The 13,202-nt window shown below is 38.2% G+C and overlaps 1 protein-coding gene across 1 annotated transcript in view; it reads left to right on the plus strand.

Annotated features, from left to right (window-relative positions):
- The window catches only part of LOC143179417 (IQ motif-containing protein H), a 40,953-nt gene that overhangs the window by 2,101 nt on the left and 25,650 nt on the right, over nucleotides 1–13,202 (plus strand). Inside the window, exons 2-4 of the mRNA XM_076378634.1 lie at nucleotides 228–405; nucleotides 3,947–4,367; nucleotides 4,904–5,377. Coding sequence (XP_076234749.1) covers nucleotides 260–405; nucleotides 3,947–4,367; nucleotides 4,904–5,377 — 1,041 coding nt within the window. The 5' untranslated portion in view covers nucleotides 228–259. The remainder of the gene's footprint in view (nucleotides 1–227; nucleotides 406–3,946; nucleotides 4,368–4,903; nucleotides 5,378–13,202) is intronic.

The raw sequence follows: 13,202 nt of genomic DNA on the forward strand, positions 1-13,202 counted from the left end.
ATTGAAAATATCTCAGCAATCGGAAACATCGCACGTGGCTCGTGCTGCTTGCAGAGATATGAACAGTTGAATATAGCGTTTCAAGAGTGAGAGAATAAGACTCATATTTGCACTTTCTCTAGCTTCCGCAAATGTCCGAAGTCGTTATTCCTATATCCATGAGCATAGGTTGCTAAACTATAGCTTATAAAGTGAAATTATTTATTCGATCATTTTTTTCGTTATAGCAAAACTTTTTCTTCATCAATTACGCGTTAAAATGGACGATAAACTATTTAGAACAGAAGAATTCTATTCTCAATGTATAGAAATGGTCAAAGATTCAATTGCGGGGATTCAGCGAGAAATTCATCCTTTGAAGAAATTTATTGGTGATCGCAAAAAAGAGGTTGTTAGACATACAAGGTATGTTTGCAATTCTTTAAAAAAGGGATAATTATAATTATAAGAAAAATTTAATTAAAAAAGGGTTTCGTAGATATTCAAATATTTAGTGGAAGTGCAAACGAGATATATCCTTCAACAAGGTTAAGTACAATCATTTAATACACATGTACAAAAAAGCAATGTTCACTTCCCAATTTAAAAGTACTGAGTTAAACTGTCTCTTGAAACTATCTTCCACTCTCAATTATTATCTTTTTGACAGGGCAGATTCCTTATTCTTCATCTTGCATCGTTGTGAAAATGATACTACTGTACTTCTATTTTCCAGATTAAAATGATAACAAACATCATATAGATAAATCTCTTATTAACAACCTTAGTTTTAAATTTTATGAAGCATTTTTTTATGTAACTTTGTTAAATGCAATCCTAATTACATCACATTATACACTTTTCATCGGGGAAGCACAAAGAATTTTATCTAATTGTGAGTAATATTGCTTTTGTGAAGATTTCCTAGGAAATATGAAATTTCAATGGTATTTAAGTCTTAAATCTTAATTTTATTTCTTGATGCCTATTTCGGTTTCTTTTTGGATTTCTGTGTTCTTTAGGGTTGAAAGTTATACACTAAAATTGGAGACAATCAGAAAATCTTTATACCTTTGAAAAGAATCATTTTCGATTGTTTATGCGACGTTTCTGGATCATCAGGAAGAGTATAACACGCTAATAAAGTCTAGCTACTCAGCTTTAAAATAATATTCTAAATACAAATTTTGAGATGTGATTTTTTCTCGAAATATCGAAATTGGTACTAATGATAATCTTAGGAGCAGGTAAATTACGATCTTCCAATCATGAAGTAATTGTTCTTCAAATTTAGTTAAGATGCTTCGTTAAGAATGGCTTCAATTTAAATATTTCTCCAGTAGAGGCTTTTATTATTTATGAACAATGACTGGTAATGTAAAATATCGTAACAAATGTCTATATTTATTATATTAATCGACTCAGAGCTACTTTATTCTTTGAATTTTTCGTACATTTCCCAATGAAAATGTAATTCCGTTGGTCATCCTTAGCTATGGCATGTTTTCGCCATTCAATGAATAATTAGCATAATATGTACATATTATAACACAATGATAAAAACATCAGAAGGATATTATAATTGCTTTGAAATACCTATCTCGTTCTGTGGCAGCTATGATATTGCCACTACGCCTTTGTCAAGGTTGGAATACGAGATGTTTGCTGGTGTGTTTGCAAGCGTTTTTGAGAATTTCTCACGGTTGCGAGCGAGCATGGTTGTTCTGATGAACATTCGTTAACCAGACTCGTACGAAATTTAGTGGATATTCCTTTCGTAGTTTTCTTTGCGCTTTTCAATGTTTATTGTTGCTGTCTTCCAAGAGCTCGCTGGGACCTGGTTAACCATTCTGCGTCAGGCCTAAGTGGGCCACTCAATTTTCCTTTTTATTACCTTCTTCTGCCATTTCCAAGTTCTTCCTCAAATCTGGTTTTCGTCTTCTATACCCCCAACTTTCTTCTCTCTCCTTCCTATCTCTTTTCTTTCCCCTTCCAGTTAGTTTTAAGAGTTTGTGTGTTTGGCGACGAGGGGTCGGCGGTTAGTTTTTCTTTGGGAATCCGTAGAGTGCTGTATCTTGTGATACGATACTTTAAAATACTTTAAATAAAAGGATTTCTAATAATTGACGGAAAGATTGTCAACTCAGTCACTATACACATTCCCCTCAGATCTAATATAGATACAATTTTACACTAAATGTGGATAAATTTTGAATGCAATTGTTCCTTTTGTAATGCAAAAATGAAGAATTCTTAAGTACTCATATTTTGTGTTTTGGTCTATAAGTGGAGAAGAGCGGGGACAAAAGTAACGGCGTTATGAAAGGAACAAGCTTTCTTTCTATCGCATAGTGACTGTTTTGAGTTGGCCTATGGATTACAACGAATAGACAAGATTATTGCTATTCAATGAACAGAGATTTGAGGCTTTCACGGCCCGGCGTCATACAGTTCTGACTGTTGAGACTTTCGGGTGTAAGCCGTGTCCTTCTGGAATTACATTCCCAACGTTTCGCTAGCATTGTAGTTAGCTTCGTCACGTGGTCAAGAGACACACTGATACTGGTGTGTGCCTTGTGGTGTTCTGTTCTTATACCGGAGTGTGTTCATTTTCCGAATCACTGCTCACCAATCGGAAGGTACTTTTTAATTGGTCAGCTGAACAATTAAAAAAACCGGGAGGAGGGAGCTCCAGATTGGGTTCAGGTGGTAGCCTGTATCCCTGTTGATGTTGTTAGGATGTTTCAATATCTCCAATGATTCACGGTACTTTCTAGGAAAGTATCCTTTGGTTTTTGCTATAACTTTAGTTTTTTAATTGTTCAGTTGACCAATTAAAAAGTACCTTCCGATTGGTGAGCAGTGATCCGGAACATGAACACAATCCGGTATAAGAACAGAACACCACAAGGCACACACCAGTATCAGTGTGTCTCTTGACCACGTGACGAAGCTAACTACAATGCTGGCGAAACGTTGGGAATATAATTCCAGAAGGACACGACTTACACCCGAAGGTCTCAACAGTCAGAACTGTGCTATTTAATGAAATTCATAAATTTTACATGAATTTTGAATCCAATAGCCTTGTCGAGTGTCGTAAAATTTCCGGATCACTTGTTCGACGGTGAGTGACTTCTCTCCCTTACGTCAGTGCGATATTGCTATTCGAGCAATCACTGCTCGAGGCCTCCGCACGGGCTCATTCTTGGTGCTTTTCACCAGGTTTTTAGACGCTTATAACTAACAAACGAAGCCTCAAATGCGAAATCGTTATATTCGTCTTATTTTGGTCTCTAGAATTACCTCTTAAATTTATCCCGTGCTGTTCAAAAATACCCTGTATATCTGGTTTGCTTGGAGTCTTTCTTATGCTTTTTATTTTATATATATTTCATTTTATCATTACTTAAAATACGTTTATTTAAATGCTTGCTTCTATCGTTCTTTTTGGAATAAAATATTCTACTATTGCATTGGAAAAAATATTTTTACTTTATCTTACTCGAAACAATTAGTCTTACTTTTGTTCTCAAGTCCTCAGCCTTCAGGATGAAAGTAACAATTACAATAACTGCGGAAAACTGTCATAGAGTATAGGAGACAAGTTTTGTTTTTATATCTATAAATAGTAATTACCAGCTAGGCCAAATGTAAAGAAATGTTACTTTTGTTCCGCACCCCCTAAGTATATGAAAAAAACGATTAATAGGTTACTCGAAAAATCAGTAAAAACATCATTTTTAAGTTAGGCCAAACATGTTTTCTATCCTTATCTTTGGGGATAGTTTTCACTCTTTTCATATGGATAATAGAAAATTATAAAAAATACTTGTCGAATATTTTCGATTACTTTACAAACATGGAAAATTTCATCCGAATCAGAAATTTACATTTTGTGTTAATTCCTTAATAAGTGGATCTTGATTTTTGATAATGATTTTTCGTTAATTTTCTTTGAAAATAGAATAAACACGAACAAAGACGTCTCAAACATCTTAGACTTCACACGTGAGTTTTACGAATCCACATTAAACGAGCTATTACAAATGGAGGAGGCCTGTGAAGAACATCTTTTGCAATTAAAACTCGAATTATCAACGTCGATTAAAAGTCGCCTGCAACCGTTATCTTACTTGTCTTTGGAAGATGTAAAGAGAGCGTATAATGTGTTTATGTGTTGCAATGGATTCGATGAAATATTCGAGACCTGTCGTTGCACCTGGAAGAATGTGCCACCCTGGAATTTGAAAGATACTCGGAATATTCTACTTGAGCCTAAAGAATTCATGCGAGTGGAGTTCGACGAATTTGATATAAAGTTTAAGGAAGAAATGGTCTACCTTAGAATGAAGATGTTTAGTTTGCCAAGGTTCTCTGAAACGTACGTAGCTTTTGCTTGGCGTAATATAATATTTCACACGAAATTTCTCTTTCAAACAAGGAAATAAGGAAATAAAAAACTCGATTATAATAGAGGTTTCTTATTTAGATACTAATAAGCATTGTTTAAAAAATCTTGTTTGACAGTACGTATCTACTTTCGGCAAAGTATTGTACTTTTGATATACAAGGGGACAGTAGTGATAAGTACAAGATATTAACACAGTCACAAATTAGTATATTATTTACGTAATTAATCACTTATTACGATACTGTAAAACTTTGATCAGTGAAAATTAATTTTTGTAATATATTCTTTATTTTTGAAACTTTAATCGCGTTCAAAATCCACTGGAAGCATAGTTTACCCCTATATTTGAAAGAATTATACTAGTATCAAAAAATCATTAAAATTGTTAATTGAAAATATCTGAATATTATATCTGAATGTCAAGAATTTATCAAGGACTAATAGAATTATTTTAGAGCATTTACGCTATCATTTATTCTCATATGAGTATTTTTTTATAGAAAGAACAAGAACAATAATCGTCAACCAAGTATTAAATTGTCTACAAAATCAGGAGGTTTCACCAAAACCCTTGAAGAGGATAGCTCTGAGTTTGTTTCCATAGAAAGTAAATTATATGAAATAAATAATGTAAAATTCGTTGATGGAAAGTTCACAATCTGCAACAATTGGGTAAGGCTCTTGGATGCTCACGGAGATCAGTACACCTCGAAATGGCACCTTACGCTTTGCCCACAAATAGAAAATATTTTGAAGAAACGTCACATACCAGTAATACATCTAGATCCCCGTGCTATCTTCAATTTCATGTCCAGAATCGAAGAAAATGGAGTAAACTTTATTCTAACAAAGGAGGATGTGATTTCTCTATTGAAAAGTAAAGTGGAAGCTCCCTGGCTGCGTAGCTGGACCTTGCAGTTCCAAACGATCGATGGAAAACACATAGCTGCGACTATAATACAGGCTTTTTGGCGTGGTTATCTGGTAAATCATACTTTTCTTTGACGATATTAATCTTTTTGCGTTTATTAACACAGAAATAGAACAAATAAATCTTAACACATTTTATAACTTTTACGGTTAAATTTTTATAAAGCTTTTAAAACACGCGTTCCATTTCTTACCATCTCGGATTTTTAAAGCTTTACGAAAATTGAACCGTAAGAGATACAATAAAATGTATTAAGACTTATTTGCTCTACTTCTGCCCATCAATGTATTTGCCAAATTATAAAATTATGTAATAGTTAGTTTAGAATATAGTTATGTTAACTTTAAGCCATTATGCAAAATGGAGGCTGATTAGACATTATATTGTAGGACATTTTGTGCTACAATTTTGATTTCCTAGCATCCCTTAAAAATATCGAAGGCTATATCCATGATACCCTGTATACGTATGCTTTTACAGGGTATTCCAGAACAGCTCGGCATAACTTTTAAGGGGTGATTCTAGACAGTAAAATATGTCGAAAATCAAGAATAACGATTTCACGTTTGAGGCTTCGTTTGTTAATTATAAGTGTCTAAATATTTGGTGGAAAGCACCAGAAATGAGCCCGCATGGAGACCTTGAGCAGTGTTTGCTCAAAATTCAGTTAAAATTTATGAATATTATTGAATAACAATAATCTTGTCTACCCATAGCAATCCATAGGCCAACTCAGAATACTCACTATGAAATAGAAAGGATTAATATGTTCACCTTGTGACGTTGCGCATAGCGCCGTCTCCGGGATTAGTGAATTTTGTGAAATTTTTTACAAGACGGACCGTACTACTCCCTTGCGGAATATGTGCCGAGAGACGCCTCCTGGAGGAAAATACCGTGAATTCGAATCGTCGCTAATTTCAGGTGACTCCATACGAGCGCGTACGACGTTTCAGGGCCGTAAAAGGAACCTGAGGGACTCAAAGGTCGTCCGCGTCCCCCGGCCGTGCAATTTCCGGATTCAGGCGCAGTATCAATAGCGGATATGGTACAGACACGCTCTACCCCCGGAGTTGACGGACTTGTCGCCTTCACGGAGGATCAGAGGAGCCGAAAGAAATATGCCGAATACGAAGCAAGGGATGGTCCCGCGGTGCTGCCCTTCTATAGTGGCTTATGTGGAAGGCAAGGGTAAAGGCGAGCCCGGAGATCATTGCCCAGGTGGCAGGAGCCATAGGAAGTCCTGGGGTAATCTCCACGATGCCTAAGAAACGCGGATCGTCGCCGGAGAGGAGCTGCCCGACCCGGGGCCCCGTTCCTCGCATACGCGCCTGGACCATAGCGAGTATGCCGAGGGGCTGTCGCGCTTGCGCGGTGAAGGGATGTGCCGCGAATCAAGGGTGCCGCATGCGTGCGTGCCGAGAGTAGTCACTCCTGTGCTGCCAGACTGAGGACGCAAATCTTAAGAATTACCCCCTCCACTACGCATACTAACGCACGGGCCGCGTATCCGTGAGCTCGGCACTTCGGGCAGCTTCGAACAGCTTCGGACAACTTAGGGCAGTTTCGAGAGGTCGAGAGAGAAGGTGGATCGTGATGCGCACTCTCTCATTCTTTAAAATGTTTAAATCCCAATCGCTAGCAAGCGGCAAGCGGCACGCACCCTGCGCGAGCTTTCCGATTGCCTGGATATTTTCAGTTTCCAACTTAGAAAAGTATTCTAATGAAAAAAAGTTTCGAAAATTTTTTTCTGCAGAAAAACTCATTTTAAGACCCCCTGATTACGTTTTAACTAATAAAAAAAGAGTTTTTTTTTAAAAACCGCATATGTTTATTAACCCAATTGCATTCAAACGACTGAATGAATTTCAATGAAACTTTATATCTAAATTTTATATTCACATCTCAAGATCTTATTAGATTTAGAGCAAAATCGATGCATGGATTATGATACTTACCTCTTATAATTATATTTATATTACACATATATTTTTTACTATTAGGTGGGAAGATAAAGATTTTCATTTGTAAAGTTAACGTAACGCGATTTAGTCTGGAAAACACTGCTCTTATCGAATTAATCCTTTCTAGTTCAGAATTAATTGCACTTCAAAATTCAAGATTATCACAAAATAAATACTCTGATACTGAAAATTCGTCAAATGTATTAGACTAAAAGTCCACTCTTGACCAGTAACGTGCACGTTGTCACAACCTTCAATATAAAATATTTATATTGGTAATTATTTAAAATAAGAGCCTCCTCACCGATTTCGTTGAATCTTTTTTATATCATGTATTACGGGCGCAGTCCGTAACTCCGTTCGTTCGTATCGCTTCTCTTACGAACGGAATTCGTAACCCCGTCCGTCACATAAACAATCACCCCACAGGTTAGTCATGGGAGGTATTTTTATAGAGAAAAATATACTTCTATGCGTTCCAACGTCTAGTCCGAGCCACTACTCTGTCTGTGAATTAAATGTGCCGAGACAGTGCGAAATGGTAGTGTGGTCGCGATAACAGAGCGGCTGTGAAAAGGAAGCTCGGCCACGATGCGCGAGTATATCTAAACTTCTATTAATGAAATATCCAAGGAGGATAAAGGTAAATGGGTTAGGAAACCATCTAGTCCCATACGGGCCCCGCTATGCGTGATCGATTTTCCCGAGAGGTGGAGGCTTATGCTAATACTGCATTTGGAAAGGTGAAGTAATCAGCACAAAGTATATATGAAGACAAAAGGAAAAAAAAATAAATATATTATAGTCTCTGAGATTGTAACAAGTTGTTGTTGAATTAACAACAAGATTAACAATAGATAATCGTATGCATAAACAAAGAAAATTGAAGAGGAAAGAATTGAAATGCACCACGGTGAATGAGCACACAACCGTAAAATAATTATAATAAGTATTATATAATATAATAAGATATTAATTACAATTATATGACGTTAATAAATGCACGCATCGTATAAAAGAAAGAAAAGGAAATATTCACATATGTGATCGCAACCGAGATATTAAACCGTGCTGTGCACGTGGACTATCCCGCGCCAAGGTGGCCGTAAGGACACCAAGGTAAATCCACGATATCGACTGGCGATATCGATGTCCCTCAAACCACGTGGCGAAACAAAAGGCGATAATTCATGTACAACAATGAGAAATTAATATATATAATCAATACACAAAGAATATGAAACAATTCCAGACAATTATATATATATATCAAAATCAGACAATATTCAAAAGACTCACGCAGTTGAAGAAATCAACGTAATCAATCCTTTTCCAAATAACAAATCTAATAATAAGCCAAGTCAAATCCTTAAGGTGTGCCAGTTCGGTTGTAAGATGCAGTACGATACAATGTAGCTATGAATGATGATAATACTGTAAAGAAAAAGAGAGCACACGCGGAATGGTTAGAGAATTGAATTTTATATCGAACTATGGTTTTCTGAACGAATTGCCGAATTTTACGTGGGCGATTGAGTCCATTCACTCCCGTGAATCTACGCTCGAAACAATTAATAATTGAGAAAAGAACAAAAAAGATAGAGGGAAAGAAAGAAATAGAATATAATTAAACCCACGGTCTCCCGTCACGCACCTCGCGACTTGTCGACGAAGAGTGATCGATCACGGAAATCAGGATAGGCAGGATCCTTCGAGGATCACCAATACAGTGATCTTCTGCCGTATCCGTGAGAGGTCCTGACGAATCAGGTGAGGCAGCGTGCGGGAGCCGTCGCGCGATTTGTCAACTCGCATTTCGATATATCGCGTGTGCTCTATTTCCGGTTTTCTTCACAATTCACAGGTTGCTCAATATTTTGCGCAATGCTACACATGAACAACATCCTCTATTACTCCTTACAATTAACGACGGTCAATAATTATTAAACTTGTAATAATTTACACAAGTTTTTCACACTTTCGCGGGAAACGCTCGGCGTTTTCGTCGCGTGGTATCGTCGCTCGCGCGTCGCGTCGTGTCGCGCGCTGTATACAGTTTTTGTGCGAATTCCAAAACCAAACGCGAAAGGTTCTCATTCCAAATTCTTGACACGCCGTCACATTACAAAGTTTTCCGCGATTACTCGCAACCGTCCCAATTCATGCAAGATACAGGTGCATTGGAACCCTATGAACAATTTGCAATTAGCTCCAACAGGCATCACGGACAACAAGATGCTTGACTTGCGACAGAAGGTGTTGACCACACTCTCGGTGCACACTCATTCAAGCGCATGAGAACCCGCAATTCCAAACATCGTAATGTAACGATAGTTGTTACGGCTAAGGTGTTCATGCTCACCTTCTCGAGGCTTCAGAAGAACACACACACGCACACATACATCCTCACAGCTCTCACACATTCACACACACTCGCGTCGCCGACTTTCGACGACGATTCCAAGGAGAGCGTATAATACAATCACAACAATTATAATTTAGAATTTTTAACGTCAAAGGCCAGAATGTGCCAGACTAGGAAATTCCATAATGACAAAGCATTGTCGTGACACACCCCGGCCGACGTAATGGCCGAAAGTCAAAAATCCGAAAAATTTCCTGTTCGGAACGTAACACATGTATCTTCAGACGTGGAGTAATTTTTCTAAATGAAATTATTGTCGCTCTCTTCTCGTTTTCGAGATAAAAATTTTTATATGCTTAAAAATTATGGTGGCAGGCCGAGGGTAGGTTGGAAAAAGGGAGTTTGAGTTGGGTTAGAGCTAGGGCCAGTGAAAGATATGGTTCGAGTTGATTAGAGCTAGGGCCAGGAAAAAAGATGTTTCGGGTTGGTTAGAGCTAGGGCCAGGAAAAGAGATGTTTCGAGCTGGTTACAGCTAGGACCGGGAAAAGAGATGTTTCGGGTTGGTTAGAGCTAGGGTCAGGAAAAGAGATGTTTCGAGCTGGTTAGAGTTAGGACCGGGAAAAGAGATACTTTGAGTTGTGTTACGTCCCCGTAACTTTTGACAGTAGTTACTAGAGCCTATATATATATAGATATAAGCACAATTTTATTTCCGGTTCGGTTCCAAAAGGTCTTAACGGAAACACTCTCGCGCGACCGAATTCGAATTCTTTCGTGGCCCTAGCTCTAACCCAACTCAAAGTATTTCTTTTCCCGGTCCTAGTTCTAACCAACTCGAAAAATCTCTTTTCCTGGCCCTAGCTCTAATCAACTCAAAGTATTTCTTTTCCCGGTCTTAGCTCTAACCAACCTAGCTCTAAACAAGCAGTGTTTACCAGACTAAATCGCGTTACGTTAACTTTACAAATGAAAATCTTTATCTTCCCACCTAATAGTAAAAAATATATGTGTAATATAAATATAATTATAAGAGGTAAGTATCATAATCCATGCATCGATTTTGCTCTAAATCTAATAAGATCTTGAGATGTGAATATAAAATTTAGATATAAAGTTTCATTGAAATTCATTCAGTCGTTTGAATGCAATTGGGTTAATAAACATATGCGGTTTTTAAAAAAAAGCTCTTTTTTTATTAGTTAAAACGTAATCAGGGGGTCTTAAAATGAGTTTTTCTGCAGAAAAAAATTTTCGAAACTTTTTTTCATTAGAGTACTTTTCTAAGTTGGAAACTGAAAATATCCAGGCAATCGCAAAACTCGCGCAGGGTGCGTGCCGCTTGCCGCTTGCTAGCGATTGGGATTTAAACATTTCAAAGAATGAGAGAGTGCGCATCACGATCCACCTTGTCTCTCGACCTCTCGAAGCTGCTCGAAGTTGTCCGAAGCTGTTCGAAGTTGCCCGAAGTGCCGAGCTCACGGATACGCGGCCCGTGCGTTAATATGCGTAGTGGAGGGGGTAATTCTCAGGATTTGCGTCCTCAGTCTGGCAGCACAGAGTCACTCGTTGCCGACACGTTGAGAGATTGTGAGCTCGTGAAAAATCCGTGAATCATTAGGGTAAGCTGCACAGATTACTTTGGTCTGAATTATTGGACACGGAGTGCCGTAGTGCTAGGTGCGATTCGGGTTTCTTCCAGGGCGTTCTCAAATGTTGCAATATCGTGTAATTCGTCTCGATTGTTCTCGCGAAATTCCGGTATCATTACGACCGACACAAACTTTGTAATGGGCGAGTTCGCGCGTGCCGATTTTCCAAGGGCGCGTGTCTGTTTCTATTGCCGAACATTCACATGGTCTTCGAATAAACACCTGTGGAAGATACCTGTGGTTATTGCCTTGCCGCGAAGGATAGATTCCTCCACGCATCTGGGCCACGACTTCTCTCTCCCTCCGAGGTTTTCCGCCGTACATGTGTTGCAAGGGTCGCGTATTTCTCGAATTTTCTTGTACTCGGCACAAAAGTGCCTAGCGTCCATCTGAACGATTGTCCTCTTTGTCGAGTGACTTGCAGGGCGGATACAGCAAAGTTTGTCAGGCTTCCCTGCTTCGAGCTCATGGTAGCTCGACGCGGGGTAAAACACACATAATAACCTTCATGTAAATTGTCTGTTCACTTCACACATCCACACACCATGATTCTCTCATTCACGAATATTGAAATACCATATGAGGGAATCGTTGAGTAACACTAAACCTGCCTACTCTTTAAAACCTAGAGGACAAGTCAAAATACAGCCTATGAAATTTTGAAGTAGAAAAGATTAATGCGTCCACTCTTCGATTAATCTTCTGCTCCAAATCCACACACGAAAAAACTGCACATACTACTAGATATCTTGACCTAGAATATGGAAGAAAACCGCACGCACAACGGGAATATCAAGAGAAAAGGATTAGATTTGTAGGAAAATTTGGCACGTATCACGAATATTCGAACAAACGTTCGATGTGAAGGTCCGCCGACAAACTAACTGCGGCTTCTTGAAAAACTTGTCGAGGATCGCCCACAACACCTGGTGTTGTTAGATACCTGGGTCTTTTCTTAAGAGTCCTTAACTTTGCTGAAGGTTTAAGCGCTCCGAAAATCGAGTCAATGCATGAAGAAAGCTTCAAATGTTTAAGTTTCAAATTCCTAGCTTAAATGATTTCTGTAAATAAAATTAAATTAACTAAATTAGTCAAATCGCGCTCAGCGTTTACGCTTATTGCACTAATCGCCAGCAATCTTTGCTTTCCTGAGCGAGTGTTATCAAAAATTGATAGAGGTATGGGTATTTCCTTCATGTTTAAATAAACGGAATTTCAAAATAATCAATACGTGGATACACTTTAAGAAGTAAAATATCATATCCTATTTCATAACGACATGGTACTAGTATTTTTAAATAACAACTGCGAATATTTACTTTATGTTTGTGTAAAACAAGGTTCACAATTGGTTTATGGCACTAACCTTCACCGTCTATTGTCTATGGTAATGTGATAAATTGCCCATCACAAAGTTTCAGTTAACTAAACGTGTATTTATTATGCGGTGGTGCGTGACCGGTTATTCTCGGAAAACACCTTTGACACGTTGGCGCACGATCAACAGCGAACGTATTGTACAACGCGTACAAGTCAAACACGTTAAAATACGTGAACGAGTTAAAATAAATTTGACATTCATTTTCAGACAAGTCTACGTCGAAATTTTTTTTGGATCTGCATAAGCGATTATCATAGATATCACACTCTTCTGAGCGTGTTATGGATTTGCAGTGACCGTACAGGTAACCAGGAATCTCTTGGACAGTGGACCCCGCGCGGTGTTATGCACAAGGCAGTGCGTAGGTAATTCGTAACTCAGGAATCTGGTATCGTCCGAGTTTATGACACAATTGGGACCCTAGACCATACATACTACTTGACACGGCATATATACAGGATGTTCTAAACAAAGTGCGGGAGTCGTTAAGGGGGGATTTTTCGGGATCGAGATTCCTCG

This window comes from Calliopsis andreniformis, chromosome 5 (genome assembly GCF_051401765.1).
Source record: "Calliopsis andreniformis isolate RMS-2024a chromosome 5, iyCalAndr_principal, whole genome shotgun sequence".
Classification (NCBI taxonomy): Eukaryota; Metazoa; Arthropoda; class Insecta; order Hymenoptera; family Andrenidae; genus Calliopsis; species Calliopsis andreniformis.